The 27,679-nt window shown below is 32.9% G+C and overlaps 1 protein-coding gene across 1 annotated transcript; it reads left to right on the forward strand.

Annotated features, from left to right (window-relative positions):
* Nucleotides 1-5,210: 5,210 nt before the first annotated feature.
* On the forward strand, nt 5,211-5,723 carry LOC141700973 (secreted RxLR effector protein 161-like). Its single transcript, XM_074504629.1, has one exon. The coding sequence runs from the start codon at nt 5,211-5,213 to the stop codon at nt 5,721-5,723; it is 513 nt and encodes a 170-aa protein (XP_074360730.1).
* The last annotated feature ends 21,956 nt before the right edge of the window (nt 5,724-27,679 follow it).

Raw genomic sequence — 27,679 nt, forward strand, 5'->3', positions numbered from 1 at the left:
TTGAGATTTAAATCTTGGGTTATGCAAGGAGGTTATCAATCTCACTAAGCACATAGGGATTCCATGGACAATATCCGTCCATGGAAATAGATCTGCTTGTAGAGTTTTTGAATGATCTGGTTTAAGTTTTGCTAACAATTTAAATTTCAAAAGTTTTGTGGCTCACGGTAATATTGCAGCATATAACTAAGCATACTAAATTAATTGTCCCTTATATCTCTTAGTGGTACCTAAATTCCCTCCTTCTTATATCATTATTAAATAATGGTTATGCCAATCCAAAACTAACCATAACTTTTAACAAGTAGGTGTGCTAACTGCCCTACTATTTTCCTCAAATGTATATAATAGTATTCTCTTATATCTTATATCTCAAATGTAGGTACTTCTTAATTAGTTTCCTTTTATTAGTTAATTTAGTGCAAGAGAAACATTTAAATTTGACCAATAAATTTCGATTATCCTGATTTTTAGTTAAATTAAATTAGCTTAGAACTATAAATCTAAAAATAGATCTACTTATCTGGTATAAATTTTTTAAGCAATGATTCAGGTAGACTAGTTGAAAGATTCAGTTTAGTTTTTTTAATTACCATTTCTAGATTTCACATGTTTTTGCAAACATTAGCTCATATCAATACCAATATGTAGCATATTTCTAAACATGCTAATTTATCCCTTATATATAAGATACAGCTTATTGTGATATATAGCCGTCAATATTTCATCAATTCAGACCACTCAAGGAGGTTAACTAAATTCATTCCTATTTGTGTGTAATTGCTCCCTCCCTCCCAAAAAATAAGTGTCGTTTTCACTTTTGACAGTATTTTGAAGTGTTAAAAAAAGGTACTTGTATATATTTTTTTATAAATTTTCTTTTGTCAATAAAAATATAAATGTAAAATTTTAATTCAGGAAAATTTTTTTTGAAAAAAATATATGCAAATATCTTTTTTTAGTACCTTAAAAAATGTGTCAAAAATCAAAGCGACACTTATTTTGGGATAGAGGGAGTATTAGATTATGGTTATGCTAATGCAAACTCAAATTTAATTTTTACAAGTAGGTTCGCTAACTACTTTACCTATATTCATCAACTAAATTTATTTATCAGTTTTATTTTAGTAGTTTTAGTGCAAGAAAAGCCATTAAATTTGACCAACAAATTTTATCGAATTTTGCTAAATTCGACCAAATTTTCGTTGTCTAATCATAAATGAATAAAGAATATATAGTTATGTGGTATAATTTAAAATGAATTAATACTGATAAATCGTCGGAAGTTTGGGTAAAATATGAAATTCGATGTCAAAGTTTAAAATTTTGTTTAATTACTTTTCTTTGGGGTATTCGACTAATTTAGTTGGTTGATAATTATGTGTTCAGGTCCCTCATGTACCACCGTTTTTATGGGCTTGGGTGAAAATCTCCTAAGAGCTTAGAATATCACTTGCATAGTTGCAAAGCAATTTAAGAGAAGTTCACTTGCAGATGAATAGCTTGCATAACAGTACTTTAAGTGTATAAGTGTATGTAATTTAAAAATAATAATTGTATCCAATTTCAAGTTTGTATAGTGCTCCGATTTTATCAATTGAATCCCTATTGTTTAAGATTCAAATCTTGGGTTATGCAAGGAGGTTATCCATCTCACCAAACATAATGGACATAATAGGGATCCTATGGACAGTATCCGACCAGTTCATTTCTATGGCTCTTGGTATTACAAAAAGGAATGTACTGCATTGAGACATATAATCAAGTTTTTTATCAACCAAACAATCAGATTTACAGTCTATATAATTGAAAATATGTTTTTCAATATTTTCAAGCGTTAAAGAGCGTGAAGTGTATCATTCAGTAAGAGCTTTTAAAAACTACATTTTATGGAAGCAATTGAAATTACCTCCATAACATTTTACATAGACAGAGCGCTACTAAGTGATTGATTAAGAAAGCTTATGTCGAATATATATATTCGTAGTTGCACTACAAGAAATTTGCAATCACACAACACCTATGAAACAACGGTCGACCAAAAAACTGTTGCCCCAAATTAGGAGACGACGGAATATTTTTTTTCACGAATAACTGTTGTTAGACAACATGTAGAACAACAATTATAGCAGATTTTCGAAAGACTTGTCTCTGTGACATCCTCTTATTGAGGTAGATAACAGTTCTTAAATTGCACTGTTGTCATAGATCTTTAACATAACAGTCCAAAACCGTTGTTAATAAGCTAACTTATGATTATAATCCCATCTAATGCTTGGTGGGAGGACGCATTGTTTTATCCCCTCCTACAAGTCATTTTTTAAAAGATTATAATCCCCCTCATTGTTATTCCATATGAAACAAACATAGGATTGGAAAATTTAAGAGACTATATTACACTCCGAAGTATTATCCCACAAAACAAACATAGGATAAAGTTTTAAAGGATTATATTCCAATCCTACACTTAATCCTTTCAAACAAACTTAGGATAGGATTATCTAATCCATAGGACTAATTTTGATGGGATTAGTTATCCTCGGATTATTATCCCGGGATTATGATCCCATGAAATAAACATGGCCTTGGAGTTCTCCACTTATTGAGCCACTTCCTCCATTTCCTTCTCCAAAATTAGCCTCCCCAACAAAGTTTTTACCATCCATGTGTACCTCTTTGGTAGATGATAATTTTATTTCCTAGAAAATGAGAGGATGTGAGTTTTATGATGGATAGAAATTTGATGTGAAACATTAGTATTGATTTTTTTGATTTTATAACTGGCATAAATATTGTGCACAAGTAGAATATCTGATTTCATATATTAATTTCATAATATAATATTTAGAGTTTTTTTTAGAATAGTCCCTCAAAAAACACCAAAAACTTTTTTTCTTACATCCAACAAAAGAGGTTCTTTTGTTGGATAATAATAAATGAAGCAAAAGAGAGGAAGATTCTGTTGGACCTATTAATCTAAACATAGTTATTTGGGTGATTTGATTTTATTATTGAATAAATCAACGTTGCCTTATTGAACGTTATATTGCAGAACTGGTCATAGCTGTTATTGCGTGTGTTTAGGAATGAAATAAGAGAGAGATAAATTAGGATCAGATTTACTGGTTTGTAGCTCATCAGTTAGACAATCTATATGTAATAGTTATATTCTCATATTGCAGAAGTATCAATTTTAAGGTTTTTCCATATCAGTAGTCAAATACACTTTTGCATTGTTCATTTTCATATTCTTTTCTATGATCTGGTATCAGAGCAAATTAAACACCTATGAAGTGCATCCAAAGTTAACAACGAATAGAGACAAACAAGAACAAGGAGGGGTCGTTTGGTCTAAGCTATCCAATGCTATCGAAAACAAATTATACCCCTTGGGCCATAAAGATGAAAGTTTTTATGCAGGCTCATGGGGTTTGGGAGGCAATAGAACCTAAAGATCCGAAAACTACAGTAGATGAGAAGATGGACAAGCGAGCATTGGCCATTTTTTACCAAGGTATCGCAGATGATATGTTGTTAACAATAGCAGAGAAAAAAACATCCAAAAAGGCTTGGGGGGAAATTAAGATGCCGTGTCTGAGTGCGGATAAGGTGAAAAAAGCTAAAGCTCAAACCCTGAAATCAGAGTTCGAGTCACTGAAAATGTAAGCTACGGAGCAGTTAGATGATTTCTGTATGAGACTAAACGGCTTGGTTACAAATATCAGGGCGTTAGGGGAAACAATTGATGAGGAGTATGTCGTTAAAATGCTACTAAGGGCTGTCCCAACTAAAGTCCTTCAAATTGCGTCTTCAATCGAAAAGTTTGGGAATTTGGATACCATGTCCGTAGAGGAAATTATTGGCTAACTAAAGGCTCATGAGGAATGTTTGAATGGACAAATGGAGAACAGTGACGAACAACAACTCTTGTTAACAGAGGATGAATGGCTTAAGAGGGAAAGTAATGACGGGAAACTTCTTCTCACACGAGAAGAATGGCTGAAGAGATCAGGGAAAGATGCCCAAGGCAGTGGGGGTGACTATCACGTGAGAGACAATCGTATGGTTCGTAACAGGAGCCAAGTAAAGTGTTTTAATTGTGCTGCCTACAGTCACTTTGCAAACGAGTGCCGCAAGCCAAGAAAAAATAGACAACAAAGAGGAAAGGCAAACTTGGCTCAGGTAAATAACGAAGAACCCGCACTCTTGATGGCTATGTGCGATAATGGTAAGAAGGATGTGACTGTTGTTATTGAAGGGAAAACTACAAATACCATTAAGGAGAGAGATGATAATATATGGTATCTTGACAACGGGGACATCAATCATATGACAGGCCATCGAGAGAAGTTCGAAAAACTTGACAAAACAGTGAAAGGGGAGGTAAAGTTTGGTGATGACTCCTTGGTGAAAATTGAAGGGAAAGGTTCAATCAGGATTATGTGCAAGAATGGGGAAACCAAAGTCTTAAATGGAGTCTACTATATACCCACACTTCGAAGCAATATCATAAGTCTGGGCCAATTATCGGAAAAAGGAAATCGAGTAGTCATGAATGGGGAAAATTTGTGGGTTTATGATAGCTGTGGAAGAATGCTTATACAAGTCCAAAGATCTGTAAATCGACTTTATAAGATTCATATTCAAGAAGTAGAGGATTATTGTCTGTTAACGAAGAGTGAAGAGGAAACGTGGTTATGGCACAAATGACTCGGACATGTAAATTTCAAGGCGATGTAGTTGATGTAAATTTCAACCAAGGGATATCTGTGAAGGATGTCTTATGTCAAAACAAACACGTAAGCCATTTCCAACTCAATCTCTTTTCTCCGCAAAGTCTGCTTTAGAATTAATTCATTTGGATTTGTGTGGTCCTATATCTCCTTCCACTCCGGGAGGAAAGCATTATTTTATACTCCTAGTTGATGATTACAGTCGTATGATGTGAGTTTACCTGCTTAGAACTAAAGATGAGGCTTTGAAATGTTTTAAGAAATTTAAAATGCTTGTTCAGAATGGTGCACAACATGGCATACAAGTTTTGAGGACCGATCGCGGGGGTGAATTTTGTTCCAAAGAATTTAATGATTTCTGATAGTACAGGTGAACCTGTGAACTCAACGCATTTTAAGAGTATCATAAGTGGACTGAGATATTTAGTACATACGAGGCCTCACATCGCCTACTCAGTAGGAATTGTTTGCAGATATATGGAGAGGCCTAAACAGATGCATATGAATGTTGTCAAGAGAAAATGTCGATATTTGAAAGGAACACTGCAGTATGGATTGGTTTATATGAAAGGGCAAGGAAATTATATTCTATCTGGTTTCTCTGACAGTGACCTAGCAGGTCGTGTGGATGATCGAAAGAGCACAGGAGGGATGTCATTTTACCTTGACGAGAACTTGATTACATGGGTCTCTCAAAAACAGCGGTGTGTTGCACTTTCTTCATGTGAGGTTGAATTTATGGCAGCAACGGCCGCTGCCTGCCAGGAAAATTGGTTGCAACGAGTTCTGAGTCATATTATGGGTATCAAGTCTGTTTCAGTCACTCTGTACATCGACAATAGGTCTGCTGTGGATTTAGCTCGCAATCCGGTGTTCCATGGCGTAGTAAACACATTGACTTGCGCTATCATTGTATTCGTGACTGCATTGAGAAAAGTCTCATTGTTATTAAACATGTTTGTACAAATGAACAACGTGCTGATATACTAACTAAGGCGTTGGAAATATCAAAGTTTGAGAAAATACAGAAGTTGCTGGGAGTCAGGAATCTGGGGAATGTTTAGATTAAGGGGGGATCATGTTGGGCCTATTAATCTGAACATAGTTATTTGGGTGATTTGATTTTATTATTGAATAAATCAACGTTGCCTTATTGAACGTTGTATTACAGAACTGGTCATAGCTGTTATTGCGTGTGTTTAGGAATGAAATAAGAGAGAGATAATTTAGGATCAGATGTACTGGTTTGTAGCTCATCAGTTAGACAGTCTATATATAATTATTATATTCTCATATTGCAGAAGTATCAATTGTAAGGTTTTTCCATATTAGTAATCAAATACACTTTTGCATTGTTCATTTTCATATTCTTTTCTATCAGATTCATACATCCAACAGCTGGTACATAGGGACCATTTGCCTCAGAATTGGGAGTTGCTCTAACTGAGCAATTCTCAAACCTCGCTCTTTTAGAGTTTGAACCGCCACTGCATCTCTCCCCTTGAGAATGTCTATCGATTTTGTTAACTAACTACAATATTTTTGTGTTGTGGAGAAAATAAGACGAGATGAATTATACCAGAGGAAATGATATATGCAACAATGAGAAATGTGGGGATATATAGCCAATACCAGATATTATTTGATACACCATATATCTAGCTTGGATTATCTTTCTTATTTTATTGAGAAATCAAAGAATTCTTTTAACATGTAATTGATGAAAACCCTACACTTGACTTTAGAAATTTGATAGCAGTTTGTCATTTTACTAGCTTGAAAATGCCCTGATTGGCGTGCCTGATGATTACATCATTATAACAACTAATACTAACAAATATATATAATAGCTGAAATGGTGCATCTATTTTTAAAAATATTATTAAATTTTGAAAATTTCAATACAAAGAAAAGATTGGAGGGAAACGTTTTGATTTTATAATGTGCCTTGAAAGTCAAAAAAATTGCAATACTGATTAAACCATTGTCTCGGATAATCATAAAGTATTTTGGAAACTCATGGCGTCCCCATTTTAGATGAAAAAGTTATATCTATTGCTAGTAGTTTCATTATTTGTTTGAGAGCCATTATTTTGTCAGAGGTTTGGGCTCTTCACAGTTTGGTCAGTGGTTGCATTCGTGTTAACATTCCACCAAGTTCCCTCTAAAGCTTCTATCCAATTTATTTTGGTTGATTGTCATATTGATATAGGTGGATTTTTGTTGCATAAGGAGAGTGAAATGAGACACAGAATAACAAGGGCATGATTAAGCTAAGTACTGCACGATTATGTGTCATGACATCATCACAATGTTGGATGCATGATAATGTCAAATTGGGATTTTACACGAGAAATTATTCTAGATGATAGAAAAATGTGCTAAAATATTGCATGATCATGCAATCTTTAATTATTATTCAATTTTAATTAAGATTTATTTTTCTTTTGTTTAAATGTTTTCTATCCCTACGTGAATAATCTTATAATGTAATGTATGCAAAATCTTTTATTGACACTAAGACACTGATAGATTTTCTCTTATCTTTCCTTTGGATTCAAGAAACCCTTCTAAATTCAAAGTTTAACTTGTGGATTGAAGGTTTTAAAGAATTTCTCGTATAAGAGTCGTTGCGCGGTTTAACATTTACTTCTCCTATGTTTTCTTGCCGCGTCAATTGGAATCAGAGTAAGCTATATCCTATCTTTTCATTAATTGAGTCATTATAGGAAAACCAATTTACAAAAAAGATCATTCTAAACATTGTCTTTGTTAAGACATCTGCACATCGTGCCTCCGTCCTCATATGTACAAGTATAATTTCCTCGCGATCAGTGTTTACTACATGCGTGAAATACTGGATTCTCATTAATAGCATTTTGATGTAATACCATGGGACGTTCGGTGAACCTACTAACAATGCCAATTCTTGTACTAAATTATCCCACCAAACTTTTGTATAGAGTTAGATTCACTGGTTTGACTTTTCATCTCTACTCAGCTGCATCTTGATTTCCAGTCGGTACTTTTTTGCGTTGCACTCGATCATTATTGCTCTTTCAAGTAATTTTCTAGCATAGGAAACCTGATTCAGCTCAATAAACTCACTCTTATGATTTACCTCAATACCCAGATTTAGGCCAGCTTTCTTATGTCACTAATATCATACTCTGCATTCATCCACCTTTTAAACCCGTTAATGACTAATGTGCTCGTACATGTGATTAACAAGTCGTCTACGTAAATTCCAATTATTATTATTTCTTCTCCTTCATGTTTGGTGTAGACGACAAGTTCATATGGGTATTTTCCAAATCCCAAGACCTTAAAATACATGCTCAACCTTGAGTACTAAGAACGAGGGGTTGATCAAAAGGCATAAAGTGATTTTACTAATTTATACAACAAGTGCTTTATGTCTTACTTGACAAACCCTTCAGGCTGCGACATATAAACTATTTCTTCAATTCCCCATTCTAGAAAAGCAGACTTAATGTCCAGGTGGTGTACTTCCCACCCTTTTTTTGTATCAAGAGCCAATTACAGCCTTACGATTTTGAGATGTGTTACAGGCACGAAGACCTCATCAAAATTGATGCCTTGTTGCTGAACATACGGCTTAGCAGCGAGGTTTGATTTATACTTGACAATTTCACCATATGAATCATATTTCAGTTTGTAAACCCACTTCCATTTGCCCGTTCGGTAGCTCTACCAATTTCCATGCGTTGTTTTTCACAATAGAGTCTATCTCAGTCTTCAGAGCCAATTCCCATACTTTTGTTGTTGCTGCTTCTTCATAGTGTGTAGAGTCGTCCACGGTTGATAACAACAAAACTTCATTTTCTTCCTCCACTTCTTGAGTTTCATCACATATTTTATTGACCAAGCCAAATATTTTGGGCCTCTGACTACTGCTTCTATCAGAATTAGTTGCAGTGGTGCTGCTATACACACTGCTCCTCCCACTTTCTGATTGAGTCAAATGACTAACTGTAACGGCTCCTCTTCATAATCATCTTCATGTTTACCATTAAACAGACTCCCTAGTATGACACAAGAGTCTCGAATTGCAGCAGAATTAACATCTTAATGCCAGGAGATGTAACATCAAATGGACCAGCAATATATGTGTGAAATATCTCGAATGGTTCCCTGGCTCTCCAATATTTTCTAACCGGAATAATTTGTATGTGTTGCTTTCCCTTGAAACAAGCTTCACATAAATTTTTTGATTTGTTGATTTTTTACAAACTATTCACAACTTTAACTTCGACAATAATTATAGGTCATAAAATCCAAGATGACCATATCTCAAGTGCCATAACCACGAGTCATTTTTCAATGATCGACTTTAAGCACTTTTGCGCTTTTATTTGCAAATCAAGTGTGAACAAAAAATTCTTTGACATGTCAATATATTTTAATTATTAAATATATAACACTTTCAATATAAAGACATCTCTAAAACTTTATTTTTTTCAAAAAACTATGAGGGAGTTTCAATAGATGTGCTTTCTAGGTGTGTGCTAACCATTTGACTTCTTTCACTCTCTCGAGAGTGCTCAAGAGGTGGTGCAAACTCTTTACAAGATACATTGGGGATAATACTTATTTTAATAGTGACATATTTTTAAGAAGGTTCCACTAGAGTCTATTTATGCCCATGTGTTACAACTGCATCTTTTTGAGAAGATGCATAGGTGTCTTTTTGACTGGTGAACTCAACTTTCTTTTGCTTCTTTATTTTAGTGACCAAAGGTGACTAAGTTTCTGTTTGGTCCTCACCACTCTCATTAACCACTAATAAGGTGTGTTTTTCTCTTCTTTTTACTAACTATCATTTTGAGAGGATGAAGCTGTTTCTTGACTTCCAGATAATGGTTGTGAAGGAATAGATGCATCTGTAGTAGACATCTGATGGTGTTCCTGCATTTGTGTTGCCGCAGGACCAGGTCCCATAGCTGAACTAGAAGTTGCAGTGCTTCTCATGTCAGGCATGGGATAAGGGTAAGTATTAAATTTTTCCAACAAAAAGTTGGTGAAATTCAAACTTACCTTTACCTGATTCTTTGTGTTAAGTGATCCAAATAATATTTTGGACACTTGTTTTCACATGCCTATTTCATTAATATCTATTCCTTCAGTCAAGTGTATGTCATGCACTTTATAATTTAAACCAGACATAATAAATATAGAGAAACAAATTTCTTTACCTTTACTTACCAAAGGAAGTGTGAGCCTTGTGCTTAGCTCTCTCAGAATGAGGCTTCCCACATCAATGTGCTTGTCATAAGCCATAGAGTTGACAAGCTTCTGAACCACATTTGAGATGCCATCAAAGCCTGTCTTCCTACATGTGAAGACTCTAATCATTGTGTCAAACACAAATGATCGTTCTTTTTTTATATATATCTTATTGAGCCTGGCCAAGTCTATCTTGTATGCATAATGAATGAAGTCCATAAACTTTGAAATTTCTTTAGAGGTAGAGGCTACACCCATCTTCTCTATTGGGATTCCCAGTGCCTTTTTGAGATCAACAATATTGAATTCCACTCTAACCCCTTTGATTTTGTAGTTCACCACAAGTGTCATCACTTGATTGTCATCTTCATGAGAGGAAATTACAACACTGTTCCAGAACTCATTCAACACATCCAAGTAAAACACAAGGTTTGCTGTTAGTTCCCCTGCAAGTTAAGAATCATCCATAAATTTCACAAAGCATGCAAGTACTTGTGTTGAATCAATGAAAGTGAATCAAATTTCACAAAGCACTCAGGTACTTGTGTTGAATCAAATTTCACAAAGCACTCAGGTCACTTTATTGACTCTTATCGAGAAGTAGAAGGTGACTTATCAATATATTGTACAAATACCCGGTTTATCCCTATTGGACTAAATTATTCTAATTAATATTAAAAAATTCAACATAAAATTAGAATGAATTTTATATTAAAAGTATTTTACCGAAATAATTTATTGAATTAAATAGTTTCAGTTCTGAGTTATTGACAAGTCTAAAATTTGAACTTATAGAGAACTTTATATCGATAACTATATCTTGAAAAGTATTTCCATAATTAGGTGGTCCGTGGACTTTTCTTTCCCTCTCTGAGTTTTTTGTAAAGAGAATAACCTTATCTTTCAAAGGCTTCGGAAACCCGATTTCCTCCATAATTTCTTTGATCCAATACCTAATATATTATATGATCCATATATTGATGCAATACCTTAATTTGACAATTTACAAGGGTTTTTAAAGTTGCTTATTGCGAAAATGAGAACTCAGCCAACGTGTACTTCATGTTTAACTTCATGTTTATATTATTCATATGCAATTCTATTATGCATGATAACAACAAATTTTAGTAGTTATTTAATAGGAAGGATAGGTGGGCTCGTATTGGACCAAGCCAAAAAAATTGGCAATTATTATCGAAAGAACCGGAAAAGTTAGGTCGGATCTGAGTTACTTCATGATACAGTTGAATTTATATTTTGGATTTTATTTTACGATATATGAGGATATTTCTCTATGTAGCATTTGTGAGTTCCCAATTTTGCCATCATTATTTAGACTTCACTACATAGATTTGTTGAAGTTTATTCTATTTGAGTTCATGACCTTATGCCTTTGCTATATGGTGACTCCATGATAAAGTTTTTAGACATGGCCTCATATGTTTATTTATGAACTTCTCAATATACTTATGTTTTGTACTTCTCGACTTGGTTTATCAACTTCTCGATAGGATATATTTCTTGGATTATTGTTAAATGGCTTAATTGGCCTCTCATTCGCAAAAAAGTTCACCCACAAAAAAGAGATTGTGACGATTCCAAGTGAATTTTGGAGGCCAAGACACTCGTGCTGAGATATTATCATTATGGAATGCTATACATTAACCAACCTACTATAATTATTCTAATTATCAGCCTCGATTACTCCATTGCATTTGAGTTTGAAAATTGATATTTTATTTGCAAATAGTATTGGTATCATGATGTATACACTAATATATATATATATATATAAGACAAAATAATTGAGTGACCGATTATGAGAATGCATTAAATTTAGCCAAATTTTTAGAAATTACAGTAAGTTATTCTTTTTTTATCGTAGGTAACCCGCACGCACTATCTTTCGGGTGCGCAATGAGTATACTCTACGGACTCACACAATAACCTGCAAACCCGTGAACATGGTAAACCACATTTAAGCGATGGCTCAGGAGGCATAATCATAAATTCTCCTCCGGTGGGATTCGAACCTATAAGTTAATTTTTTTTTCAACTATTTAGAACATAGGTAAAAATATTAAAATTAATATATTGTGACATCATAATTTAGCATGAATTTTAAGCTATAGATAATAGGAAAAGAGACATTTCAAAAATACCATACAAGCGATATTGATAATAACTTTTATAATATATATAAATTTTAAAATATTGGAACCAAACAAAGTAGTAAATAATATGTTAATAATTTGTTTTATGATTATATTAATATTTAAACACTTTTGGAAAAGAACTTTATTTACATTTTAAAATTCTAAATACAAAAGTCGGCAAATCTTTTTTTGGCTTGACCAAGAAGTCTTATGCTCTAAGATTATAATATACATCTCATATATTTTTTATTGAATTTCATATAGTAATAAATCTTGAGCAGTTAGATTGAAAAAGAAACTATTCATTATTTTGGTAATTTAGAAATAATTATATTTTTATTTTCTTTTACAAAGAATCAATATTGCTTTCTTGGTAAAACAAATCCTCTAAATTTAAGCATCCAAAAGTACAATATCTTAACAATAATGAATAATATCGTATTATTAAATTAATATACTAAATCAAATATTCCAATTGTGTACAAAATTGCTACCTTGTAAATCAAATCGCTGTATATATATATAGACGCTTATTAGTGAAGCACATAAAATTGAAGCACATAAAATTTCTTGGGGAGCCAAAATTTCAAGCAAAATTTCAAGCAAATATAAGTTTCAGCTAAGAAAGAGGTAAACATGGCAGCTACAGACTTTGTGGGGGAGCCAAAATTTCAAGCAGGCAGTGGAGCAAGTGGCAGCTCATCCTCAATTATAAGGGAGTGGACAAGTCCAAATGAATTTTGGAGAAGATTTACAAGTCAAATTGGTACTAATAGTGATAGGGTACCCAGTGTTGTGAATCATAACCCTATGTACCCTGTCACTTTGGCCGGCCAAGTGCAGGTAATTAATGACATTTTATTTACGAAATCAAAATTTACTGTTCTTGAATCTGATTATATATGCTGTTGTTTTGCCAGGAGCATAGTAGGGTACCACCAGCATTCTTGTCCCTGTTTTTGGAGGAGATTATGAGAATGGAAAGCTCTCCTTACTTGTCTTCTCCCTTATTCTGTTCATTACCTCCTACTATAGTACAACCTTTGACAGATGCTCATGGATTTCTTCATCAATTTCCAGGCAGAAATGTACGTTTCTATGGTACATTATTATTTTGCAATTTGGATGAAAATTCCCATTTAAATGTAAGTTGAAATGCTGTCCTTGTTCTTTTTACAGCAGGAGGATCTAACCTTACAATTAATGCCTGGTTCATCATCATCCTCATCCTCGCATACTACCAGCCTAGAATTTTCAAATCCTTACGGATTCTATTTTCCTCAAAGAGGAAAGGTATGCCCAATTTTAATCAATTACAAATGTAACATATGTATTCTAATAAGTTTTTATTGATTGAGATTCAGGTAATTAGTGTGGGTAGTGAAGATGAGAATGGTTGTGATCTCGAGCTCAGCCTTAGTACAAGGTGCCTCCTTCTGAAACCTGAATATTGTTGTATAATTCCTTGTAAAACATTGATAAAAATTTTTCTTATCAAGTGTATGTGAAAAGTATGAGCAGTTCAAATTACAAAATAATTTTTAATTTTGTGGAACAATGTACAGCAGGTGGACTGAAAGCCAATCCGTCTCTGACGTCCAAACTTCCCTCCCCACTAAACTTCTTGTAGGCCAAGAAGCCGAGGTCTGTATTTTCTGTAGTAATTGTATGTGAATATACAAGAAAGTTGGAGTTTTTTTGAAGAAAACATAGGTTTTCACATACATGCTGCAAGCTGCTAACTCCTGACCCTTAGTATACCAAAAAACAATACGCACGCACCCTAAACCCCTACTTTTATCTTTACTATTACAGGGAGGAGGACATATGGACAAGAAAGCACGGACTGATTCCAGAAGTGCCGCATTCCGATCAAGTAGCTGCCAAGAAATAGATCAGGAGCTTGGACTTTCACTTTGATCTTTAGTTAAATTAGGTTAGAACAAAAAGACTAGAAATAGATCTACTTGTAGACTTTTTGAATGATTCCGTTTAAGTTTTGCTAACAATTTAAATTCCAAAAGTTTTCTGGCTCACAACAATATTGCAGCATAAAGCTAAGCATACTAAATTGTCCCTTATATATGTTAGTGGTACCTATATTCCTTCCTTCTTATATTATTATTAAATAATGGTTATGCTAATCCAAAACTAACCATAACTTTTAACAAGTAGGTGTGCTAACTGCCCTACCTGTTTTCCTCAAATGTATATAATACTAGTGTCTTATATCTCAAATGTATGTATTTCTTAGTTTCTCTTTATTAGTTTATTCAGTGCAAGACATACATTTAAATTTGACCAACAAAATTCAATCATCATGATCTTTAGTTAAATTAAATTAGCTTTGAACTATAAACCTAAAAATAGATCTAGGTAGCTGATTTGATTTTTTAAACAATGATTAGGTCAATTATTTGACCACACTATGAGAGATGGGTACCAAACTCACAAGTAAGTCATCAGACAAGTCAAAATTTAGTGCTTTAAGTTTGAAGTAATGTTAATCATCTCCATAACCTTATTTGTCTTGTATAAACAAGATCAGCTAAAATTAACTTACTTGCCTCATCCTTTTCATTTTTTGTAAAATGCTTTTCAAGCTTATCAAGAAAATCTTTTATAGATATTTTATACCCGTCCTCAGAAATAGTGCCCCGGCCCAGAATTCTTCATGAATGCTTGGTTTTATAATCATTAACTTAAGCTAGTAGAATGTTGCCAATTCTCAAAGTTCAATATAACGGTAATAGAACTTTCATCTATAAGAGAGGTATATTGCTCTTTGCTTATAATATAGTCTAAATTCATGCATCCTAGAACAAATAGAACTTCATTTCACATCTCTTTAAAATTTGGCCATTAAGCACCAAAATAGAGTTCATGTTGGCACCTACCTCAACAACACATTAACTTTGGAACCAAAAAAATATTTATACGCTCAAAATATAAAAAATTCATGCACATGTATACATAGTAGCACAAAAAAACATGATTTTAATAAAAAATTATAATATGTGTGTGGCCATTTGAAATGATTTCAATTCATACCTGATTTCATGACCATAAATATGATCATAAATATGAATACATACACAAATACACAAATAGAGATGACCTAGCTATGTGTCACTAGGAGGGATGGAAATGGAGGAGTAGATAGTATGTAGACTAATACCCTATAATTAGTAGCCCAATTACATCGCACAAAGCTTTATTTTAAATTATTTAATTAGTTCAAATATAAAATAAACTTTAAATATTATTCTCTATAATTTGTAAAAATTATAAAATATTTAATAATTGGCACTAAAATTTGGTGCACTTAGACAACTTTAGGTTAAAGGTGTAGAGAGGGACGCAAAACAAATATAGTTGTACACTAAATATTGATGTATACATAATTCACTCCATCATATTTATTCTTATAATAAAAGTACACCTAACAATATAAAATATATCTACTTACCTTCTAAATATGTTGTACATAATTATCAGACAGGCTTTGAACATGAATAACTTGGAGCAGCTTTCATCATATAATTACAGGAACTATATATCTATACACTTATGCTTATTTTACTGTCTAAATATCATAGAAACATGTTTTACACTACAAGAAAATATGACAAAACCGACCTTCATAAACGGTCGGTTAACAGGCAACACGGTCGGTTAAAATAGTCATAACCGACCACAGGGCATGGTCAGTTTTAGGCTGGTCGGTTAAGACTTTTGGTCGGGTTTAACCCTCATAACCGTCCACTACGTTGGTCGGTTATGTGCCTGGGCATTTTATTCAAATATGGGGTCACTGTGTACACGTGGCAACACGTGTGCACACGTGTTTCCACGTCACTGAGTCATAACCGACCGTAGGTGGTCGCTTATGTCTATTTTTGAAAAGTTAACTGGAACTCATAACCGACCGTGGTCAAAGTGTGCACATCGGTCGATTTTATTTCAGAGGCTAACTTAAATGTCATAACCGACCGTCCTAAAACCGACCACCCTCTAAAGAAGACGGTCGGTTTTATGAAGAAGGTGGTCGGTTATGTCTATTGACCGTCGGTTTTCTGGGTTTTGTAATGGTCAAAAGTGGTTGGTTGCTTTCTCCACTTTTTCTCCACGAACCCTTATGTTGGTCACAATTGCAATCAGCTTCATATAAAAGTCATCCCCCTGGTCAGTTTCTTTCATGACCAGAGATTCAAACTCTCCTTCAACTTTTGCACTTTTTCCTTCTTTACCCGCTCTTCACTCATACGCAGTGTTTTGATCGCGTCCCAGACCTCTTTGGCCATTTCTTTATCAACAATGGTCAATAATATGTCCTCCGACATGCCCTGATAAATTACTGATAGGGCCATCTACACCGTTTTGTCCACCACGGTTGTGTCGGAGCCAATCTGTTCAATCGCACCCCATACTCCTTGCGCATTCATGAACACCTTCATCTTTAGAGACCATACTGTATAGTTGCTTCGTGTTACTATCAGATAGTACATACCAACTGCTCTTTCCTTCGTTTTGGTCATCTCCATTATGATCTTTGTGTTTTTGGGTTGAATTTTAGGCATAAAATGGCCTTAACTCCTTAGCTCTAATACCAGAATGTAGCGAATAAGATATATATGAAACTGATTTTGGAGAATATAAAGTCTGTATATTACAGTTCTCAATCCTGTCCGAGTGTTTACAACCTTATATTGAAAAACAAGATTACATCATATGCCAGAAATCAAGAAAACAAATAACAAGAAATCAATCACAAAAACTACTTCCTACAATTTCTCCCTGATAATTCAATACTTCCTAAGTTGTCTCCATTGGTTGAGACTTATTCAACTTACATATTTTATTTGTGTAAAGTTTAGAGAAATATGAAAATAATTCCAACATAATATCTTAACAATAGTCAATAATTTGGTATTATAAATTAATAAACTAAATCAAATATTCCAATTGCACACAATATTGCTAGCTTGGCTTATTAATGACTTTTTTTTACGAAATCAATTTACTGTTCTTGAATCTGATTATATATATGCTTTTGTTTTGCTAGGAGCATAGTACGGTACCACCAGCATTCTTGTCCCTGTTTTTGCAGAAGAGTATGAGAATGGAAAGCTCTCCTTACTTGTCTTCCCCCTAATTCTGTTCACTACCTCGTACTATAGTACAACCTTTGACAGATGCTCATGGATTTCATCATCACTTTTCAGGCAGAAATGTACGTTTCTATAGTACATTATTATTATATAATTTGGATGAAAATTCCCATTTAGATGTAAGTTGAAACGTATCCATATTGTCCTTGTTCGTTTTACAGCAGGAGGATTCGACCTTACAATTAAAAACTTACAATTTATAATTTTTTATTGATTGAGATTCAGGTAATTAGTGTGGTCAGTGAAGATGAGAATGGTTGTGATCTCGAGCTTAGGCTTAGTACAAGGTGCGTCCTTATGAAACCTGAATGTCTATTGTATAATTCGTTGTATAAATATTGATAATATTTTTCTTATCAAGTGTATGTGAAAAGTATTAGCATTTAAAATTACAAAATAATTTTTAATTTTGTGGAACAATGTACATGAGGTGGAATGAAGAACAACCCGTCTCTGACGTCTATGGTACATTATTATTTTGCAACTTGGATGAAAATTCCCATTTAGATGTAAGTTGAAACGTATCTATGCTGTCCTTGTTCTTTTTACAGCAGGAGGATCTAACCTTACAATTAATGCCTGGTTCATTATCATTCTCATCCTCGCATACTACCAGCCTAGAATTTTCAAATCCTTACGAATTCTATTTTCCTCAAAGAGGAAATGTATGCCCTATTTTAATTAATTACAGATGTTTGTATCATAGATTCTCATAAAGATACAAAATGTAACATATGTATTCTAATAAGTTTCTATTGATTGAGATTCAGGTAATTAGTGTGGGTAGTGAAGATGAGAATGGTTGTGATCTCGAGCTCAGGCTTAGTACAAGGTGCATCCGTCTCTGACATCTCTATATTTTCTGTAGTAATTGTATGTGAATATACAAGAAAGTTGGATTTTTTTGAAGAAAACATAGGTTTTTACATACATGCTGCAAGCTGCTAACTCCTGACCCTGGGTATACCAAAAAACAATACACACACACCCTAAACCCCTACTTTTATCTTGAGGAATTTTTGAATGATCCCGTTTAAGTTCTGCTAACAATTTAAATTCCAAAAGTTTTGTGGCTCACAACGATATTGTTGTAGAGATATAAACTAGAACTTATATATGTACATGTATATTTGGTGTTCACCGGAAAAAATAAACTTGTATATTCTCCTCATCAAATAAAAGATTACAGGTAATAGTTTAAATAGAACTAAAATAACAAGTTGTAGCATTAAACCAACAACTCCTTCCTATTATTTCTCCGCTAATAAACCTAACTGACTACAATTTCCACTACTAATACACGTACTAATCCTACTGCTACTTATTTGACTTATTCAAATAAATAAAACATATAATTTAGATTAAAATCCCAACAATCTCCCCCTTAATCTAAGTTTTCCCTAACAAATACTAGCAACCCATATGGCTTTTAACTTAGCCCGTGTGGCTTTTAACTTTTCTGCCCGTTTGGCACTTCAATATAGCCCGTCTGGCCTTTTGTTTGCCTGGCTGGCATGTCTTATTTTCCCGGCTGGCACGCTACCTCTGTCTATAAAAAAGCTGGTTAATCATCATAGTTATCTCCCATGAATCTGCCACCTCGCCACCAAAAGATTTTAGCTCTCCTAAGCCAATATTCAACTGCAACATATATAGCTTGATTCCCATAAGATTCATCAAGTCCACCATATCTCCTATTTGCCCATCTGACACCACTTGGTATTCGAGCCTATGGTCGTGCATGGTGGCTATGCTCTTGTTGAATATGAAAACCCACGTACTTATCGTTAGTTATGGGAGCGGTCCTTTGGCTGGACACATAAGTGTATACGGTTTAGCTTCCCAGACGCCTTGTGCCCGCATGAATACCTTCATTATTAATGACCACGTCGTGTAATTGTTTTTGGCCAACATAGGAAAACTGAATCCGACAACACCTTCCTTCATCTTTGGCACGTCCATGCTTGTTTTCCTCGCCATGTACTTGGGCATAAACTACTTAGCTCGGATACCAAGCATTGACGTGCCAAAGATGAAGGAAGGTGTTGTCGAACTCAGTTATCCTATGTTGGCCAAAAACAATTACACGGCGTGGTCATTAAAAATGAAGATATTCATGCGGGCACAAGGCGTTTGGAAGCTATTGAGAATAGCGATCCAAATGGTGTAATTGATCCAAGGCAGGATAATGTGGCATTGACAGCCATTTATCAAGAAATTCCAGAAGACATATTGTTGTCCGTGGCGGAGAAACAGACTTAATAACAAAATGTCTTCCTAGTTCTTTCAAAATAAGTGTTCATTGTGTGTTTATTACAGGTGCTTATAAATATATATACATTAAATCTCTTCTTATATTCTACACTTGGTGTTCACCTGAGAAAATTAGAACTAAAATAATAAGTGGTAGCATAAAACCAGCAACCCCTTCCGATTATTTCTCCACTAATAAACCTAACTAACTACTACTTCCACTGCTAATCCACGTACTAATGCTACTGCTACTTATAAATAAAACATGTTGACTTATTCAAATAAATAAAACAATAACTTAAACATATAATTCACCCGAGAAAATAAACTTGTATATTCTTCTTATCAAATGAAAGATTACAGGTGATAGTTTAAATAGAACTAAAATAACAAGTTGTAGCATTAAACCACCAACTCCTTCCTATTATTTCTCCAGTAATAAACCTAACTGACTACTACTTCCACTACTAATCCACTTACTAACCCTACTGCTACTTATTTGACTTATTCAAATAAATAAAACAATAACTTTAAACATATAATTTAGATTAAAATCCCAACAATTGTAGCATATAGCTAAGCATATAGCATAATGAATCCAACTTCAAGTTTGTATAGTGCTCCGATTTTAACAACTTTTAGATTTTACAATTGAAGCCCTCTGGGGAACTGTTTGAGATTTAAATCTTGGGTTATGCAAGGAGGTTATCAATCTCACTAAGCACATAGGGATTCCATGGACAATATCCGTCCATGGAAATAGCTCTGCTTGTAGAGTTTTTGAATGATCTGGTTTAAGTTTTGCTAACAATTTAAATTTCAAAAGTTTTGTGGCTCACGGTAATATTGCAGCATATAACTAAGCATACTAAATTAATTGTCCCTTATATCTCTTAGTGGTACCTAAATTCCCTCCTTCTTGTATCATTATTAAATAATGGTTATGCCAATCCAAAACTAACCATAACTTTTAACAAGTAGGTGTGCTAAGTGCCCTACTATTTTCCTCAAATGTATATAATAGTATTCTCTTATATCTTATATCTCAAATGTAGGTACTTCTTAATTAGTTTCCTTTTATTAGTTAATTTAGTGCAAGAGAAACATTTAAATTTGACCAATAAATTTCGATTATCCTGATTTTTAGTTAAATTAAATTAGCTTAGAACTATAAATCTAAAAATAGATCTACTTATCTGGTATAAATTTTTTAAGCAATGATTCAGGTAGACTAGTTGAAAGATTCAGTTTAGTTTTTTTAATTACCATTTCTAGATTTCACATGTTTTTGCAAACATTAGCTCATATCAATACCAATATGTAGCATATTTCTAAACATGCTAATTTATCCCTCATATATAAGATACAGCTTATTGTGATATATAGAGTCAATATTTCATCAATTCAGACCGACTCAAGGAGGTTAACTAAATTCATTCCTATTTGTGTGTAATTACTCCCTCCCTCCCAAAAAATAAGTGTCGTTTTCACTTTTGACAGTATTTTGAGGTGTTAAAAAAAGGTACTTGTATATATTTTTTTATAAATTTCTTTTCTCAATAAAAATATAAATGTAAAATTTTAATTCAAGAATTTTTTTTTGAAAAAAATATATGCAAATATCTTTTTTTAGTACCTTAAAAACGTGTCAAAAATTAAAGCGACACTTATTTTGGGATAGAGGGAGTATTAGTTATGGTTATGCTAATGCAAACTCAAATTTAATTTTTACAAGTAGGTTAGCTAACTACTTTACCTATATTCATCAACTAAATTTATTTATCAGTTTTATTTTAGTAGTTTTAGTGCAAGAAAAGCCATTAAATTTGACCAACAAATTTTATCGAATTTTGCTAAATTCGACCAAATTTTCGTTGTCTAATCATAAATGAATAAAGAATATATAGTTATGTGGTATACTTTAAAATGAATTAATACTGATAAATCGTCGGAAGTTTGGGTAAAATATGAAATTCGATGTCAAAGTTTAAAACTTTGTTTAATTACTTTTCTCTGGGGTATTCGACTAATTTAGTTGGTTGAGAATTATGTGTTCAGGTCCCTCATGTACCACAGTTTTTATGGGCTTGGGTGAAAATCTCCTAAGAGCTTAGAATATCACTTGCATAGTTGCAAAGCATTTTAAGAGAACTTCACTTGCAGATGAATAGCTTGCATAACAGTACTTTAAGTGTATAAGTGTATGCAATTTAAAAATAATAATTGTATCCAACTTCAAGTTTGTATAGTGCTCCGATTTTATCAATTGAATCCCTATTTTTTAAGATTCAAATCTTGGGTTATGCAAGGAGGTTATCCATCTCACCAAACATAATGGACATAATAGGGATCCTATGGACAGTATCCGACCAGTTCATTTCTATGGCTCTTGGTATTACAAAAAGGAATGTACTGCATTGAGACATATAATCAAGTTTTTTATCAACCAAACAATCAGATTTACAGTCTATATAATTGAAAATATGTTTTTCAATATTTTCAAGCGTTAAAGAGCGTGAAGTGTATCATTCAGTAAGAGCTTTTAAAAACTACATTTTATGGAAGCAATTGAAATTACCTCCATAACATTTTACATAGACATAGCGCTACTAAGTGATTGATTAAGAAAGCTTATGTCGAATATATATATTCGTAGTTGCACTACAAGAAATTTGCAATCACACAACACCTATGAAACAACGGTCGACCAAAAAACCGTTGCCCCAAATTAGGAGACGACGGATTTTTTTTTTTCAAGAATAACTGTTGTTAGACAACATGTAGAACAACGATTATAGCAGATTTTCGAAAGACTTGTCTCTGTGGCATCCTCTTATTCAGGTAGACAACAGTTCTTAAATTGCACTGTTGTCATAGATCTTTAACATAACAGTCCAAAATCGTTGTTAATAAGCTAACTTATGGTAATCTCGGACAATGGTTTTGGACTAATTTGAAACAACAGTTGTTACAAAATATACATATAAACAACGGTTTACGGAGTCTATTGTATAAAGGAGTCAACAGAGAAGCATCATACAACGGTTTTACAATTTTGACAGAATAACTGTCTGTCTGTTTACAAGAAATCATGGCACCACCTGATTGGTGGAAATTATTTCACTTCGATCGCTGAGTTGGCGAAATGAGAGTCGTTGATTGATTTTACTTAGATTGCTTAGTTGGAAGAATGAGAACCGTCGATTGTGAGAATTTATCACACAACGGTATTTTGCTGAAACCGTTGTGTAACATCTAAAATTCAGATTGGTTGATAATTAGCGAAATAATCTTTTCAAATGATTTTTTAGACGATCCAACCTTACGGATGTTAACATATATTGATTTTAGCCACGTAAAAAAATAATAAAAAATTTCAAAATTTATCTTGCTTGACTTTATAAGGAAATTGAGGTAAAAGTACAACTCCCTAAAACAAGATTCGTTGCCGATTAACGAAATAAATTTTTCAAATGATTTTTTGGATGATCCAACCGTACGGCTCTTAACATATATTAATTTTAGTCACGTAAAAAAATAAAAAAAAATTCAAAATTTATCTTGCTTGAGTTTTTAAGGAAAATGACGTAAAAGTACAACTCCCTAAAACAAGATTCGTTGCTGATTAACGAAATAATTTTTTAAAATGCTTTTTTGGACAATCCAACCGTACGGATGTTAAAATATATTGATTTTAGCCATGTGAAAAAATAATAAAAAATTTCAAAATTTATCTTGCTTGACTTTATAAGAAAAATGAGGTAAAGGTACAACTCCATGAAACAAGATTCAATGCTGCTTAACAACATAATTTTTTAAATGAGTTTTTGGACGATCCAACCGTACGGATGTTAAAATATATTGATTTTAACCATGTAAAAAATAATAAAAAATTTTAAAATTTATCTTGTTTGAGTTTTTAAGGAAAATAAGGTAAAAGTACAACTCCCTAAAACAAGATTCGTGTACTAATATTTATGGTGGTGAAAAAAAATATACATTATGGGAGAATTTTAATTTTTTGTGTTTGATTAATATTCTAAAATTTAAATATTTGTTTAATATATTTGAAAAATTATAAGAAACTTAAAAGAGTTTCAAGTCTACGTGCTTCATTCAATATATTTTTTTAAAAAAAATTAAAGAATCGATGTGGGGCTTAACACTAGTGAGAAGTACTAGTCAAATCACTCGTTGACTGTTAAAATAGCAAATCAAATGATTTTTTTTTGAAAATTTGGCCATCCGTACGATTGGATATACAGGTCTTGACATCCGTACGGTTGGATAATTCATAAATATCTTTAAAAAAGTGAAATATCAACATGAGACTAAACACTAGTAGGAAGCACTAGTCAAATAACTGGTTGACTATTAAAATAAAAAGACTAGATGAATTTATTAATTTCTAAATATTTTGTCATATCACTAATATATACATGTCGTGACATCCATACGGTTGGATAATTCACAAATATTTTTTTAAAAAATTCGAAACATCGGCATGACACTAAACACTAGTAAGAAGTACTAGTTAAATAACTTGTTGACTGTTAAAATAGCAAACTAAATAAATTTATTATTTTATGATTTTTTTTTTCAAATCACTAAAATATACAGGTCTTAACATTCGTATGGTTGGATAATTCATAAATATTTTTAAAAAATATAAACATCGACATGGGACTAAACACTTGTAAGAAGTACTAGTCAAATAACTTGTTGACTTTTAAAATAGCAGACCAAATGAATTTATTATTTTCTGAAAATTTTGTCATATCACTAATATATACAGTTCTTGAAATCCGTAAGGTTGGATAATTCATAAATATTTTCTAAAAAATTATAACATCGACATGAGACTAAACACCAGTAAGAAGTACTAGTCAAATAACTAGTGGACTGTTAAAATTGTAAACCAAATGAATTTATTATTTTCTGAAAATTTTGTCATATCACTAATATATATAGGTCTTGATATCTATATGGTTGGATAATTCATAAATATTTTTTAGAATATAGATATATCGACATGAGACTAAACACCAGTAAGAAGTACTAGTCAAATAACTGGTTGACTGTTAAAATAACAAACCAAATGAATTTATTATTTTCTGAAAATTTTGTAATATCACTAATATATACAGGTCTTGACATCCGCATGGTTGGATAATTCACAAATATTTTTTAAAAAAATCGAAACACAACATGGGACTAAACACTAGTAAGGAGTACTAGTCAAATAACTTGTTGAGTGCTAAAATAGCAAACCAAATGAAGTTATTATTTTTTGAAAATATTTTCATATCAGTAATATATACAGGTCTTCACATCCGTACTATTTGATAATTCATAAATATTTTTTAAAGAATAAAAATATCGGCATGATACTAAACGCTAGTAAAAAGTACGAGTCAAATAACTTGTTGACTGTTAAAATAGCAAACCAAATGACTATTAAAATAACTAGTTGACAGTTAAAATAGTAAACCAAACATCAATAAGGGACTAAACAGTAAATACTAGTTATGATAAATTTAACCGCACTCTCATATTGGTGGAATTTATGATAAAATTAGAAAAATTAGTATTTTTGATAGTTTCTGTATATAATTTTAGTTCTTACAAAAAGTATTTATATGATAAAGGAATTTTCAAACAAATTTATTTTATTTGTTGCATTAAAAAAATTAGATATTTATCATACAAACTGTAATTTTTTTCTAAAAATAATTACGAGAGTGCGGGTAAGGCATATTAGATCATCCTAGCTGCAATTTTATTTAATACAAAAATATATGTGGTAAGAGAATTTTTATTTTTATTTAATTTTATTGGGTACTTTTAAAAAAATTAAATAATGTGTAAATAATTTTAAAAATTATAAATCAATTAAGTTATAAATTGGCACTCCTAAATTCGACCAATGACAGTTGAATTTAGTGTCATGTCATCGATCCATGTTAATAAGATCCAACGCACCTTATTAAATCCCTAAACAAATAATCTAACGGTGTACTCTCTCTCCATTCTCTCTCCCAGTCCCCTGTGACATAAAAACATCACCTCCCCAGTCCTCTTCCCCACTCTCTCTCTTTCTCTCCATCTCTCTCTCCATCCCTCATTTCATTTCTCTCTGCTTATAAACTATAAACACACATATAATTAACAACACATAGACATATTCACTGTACACTGTACAGTTATTGTTCGTAATTCCGGTCACGTACAGGTCCCATCCAACCCTAAAAATGTTCGGCTGCAAAAAGATGTCGAAGTAGAAGTAAACTTGAATGCCATACTAGCAGGACTAGAAACACCTGGAGCTTCCTTCCTATACATTTCCGGCCGACGAAATGCATTGACACTACTTGCGAGGAGCATGTTAATGTTCTGTCTCTATCAAATACTGATCTTATTATTATATCACAGTATTTGTCTCCAAAAGTCACTAATGGGCCAACCATTTTCTCAAACTGTGATAACAGGGCCTTATCACCTACTATATGACTTGAACATCCATTGTCTATGATCTATATGGCCTTCTTCACTTTGCCTGAATACAATGAGGATTAAGTATGTTTTGCTACCCAAGCAGTATTGGGTACTTTTTTCTTGTTAACAGATTTGGTAGAAGTAGAATTTGATGATTCAGAAAGAATAGAATTCATTAATTGATGAGCATTTTCATTTTTAGCCGATGACTCAATGTTGACTTCTTTAAGATCTACTCTCAGCTTGTGGCAACTTGTCATTACTTTCATGTTACAAGGTATACAATCAAACTTGTCAGAGAATGAGTAGTGAACATTAGCCTTTGCTTTATTATACTTGCATACTCCCACTCCTAGCTTGCTAACAACCTTTTTGCAAATGTGAGTTAGATGATTAACAGAGCCACACTTTTGATACTATTTTCTGGGAGCATCTGTAACAAATGTAAAGTTATTGCTTTTGTTTATTACCCACTTGCAGTTTTTCAAGGAAAAACCGTTCCACTTACCCAGATATTCCATTAATCAAGGTGAAACAGTTTTAATTCAAAATTGACACCGTTCCCACTTATTTAATTATTTTTCACTACAACATTAATATTCTGAAAATAAATCAAGTGAAAATGACCAAAATAAATTAGATGAGTAAGTAGTGATAAACTAAAATCAGAACTTAGAATCTATATGGTCATCAGAATATGAATATTTATCAGGATTTATCAATGCATTACAAAATATCTCAGAGATAAAATCTTGAAACAAAAACAAATTTCATTAATATATCAAGAGAATACATTCATCAAATTGAAAGTACATTAGAATTTATACAAGATTTCCCTAAGCTGCTAAACCTAACATCAACAGCCTTAGTCCTAGCTCAAGAAGCAGGGCAAGGCTGATGATGAAGAAAAATAGGAAGAAGAAAATAAATCATTTCTTCTTCCTACTCTCGACAAACAAAATGACGAGTCGAATGATTCGCTCTTGCTGGCGGAGAGCTTCCAGCCTTTCCTCCTCCAATCGCTCCAGATGGCGATGGTAATCCATATAGAAGAACAGGAGGTGGGTGAGTACCTCCTGTGGGATAGAGTCCCATATCTCATCAGGAATGGCAGTGACGTGCCATTCTTTCCGCCAATCGGCACAGCTTAGCTCCATATTGAAAGTTTCGTAGTTCAAAAACATGTTGTATCTGACCATAGTGTTTTTGATAGAAAAAGTATGAAGGTAAGTTTGTGAGAAAAGATTTGATGGGAAGGCTGATGTGAAGTGGTTGCTTATATAGACAGGAGAATTCCAGGAGACGTAAAGAAATTTAATGTTGATAGGTAGAATTAATTCTACCTCATCTCCCCAGACTTGGAAAAAGAAAAACATTCATTGGAAAGAGAAAACATGGTTTAATGTACACAAGAAGCAAGTAAAAGTTGACTGTTCAAGTACGAATATCACTAACCCTAACCATAGTGACTATTAATCTTCCACTTCACATATTTTAGTTTGAACCGAGACTGTTATTAAATTTTATCCACAGATAAGTCAAGTAAAGAATTAGACTGTAATATCAGAACTTAGACTTATATCAGAACTTAACAGTCATCAGAACATAATTTCTTAACTCAAAA

Source organism: Apium graveolens, unplaced genomic scaffold (assembly GCF_009905375.1).
Source record: "Apium graveolens cultivar Ventura unplaced genomic scaffold, ASM990537v1 ctg3151, whole genome shotgun sequence".
Classification (NCBI taxonomy): domain Eukaryota; kingdom Viridiplantae; phylum Streptophyta; class Magnoliopsida; order Apiales; family Apiaceae; genus Apium; species Apium graveolens.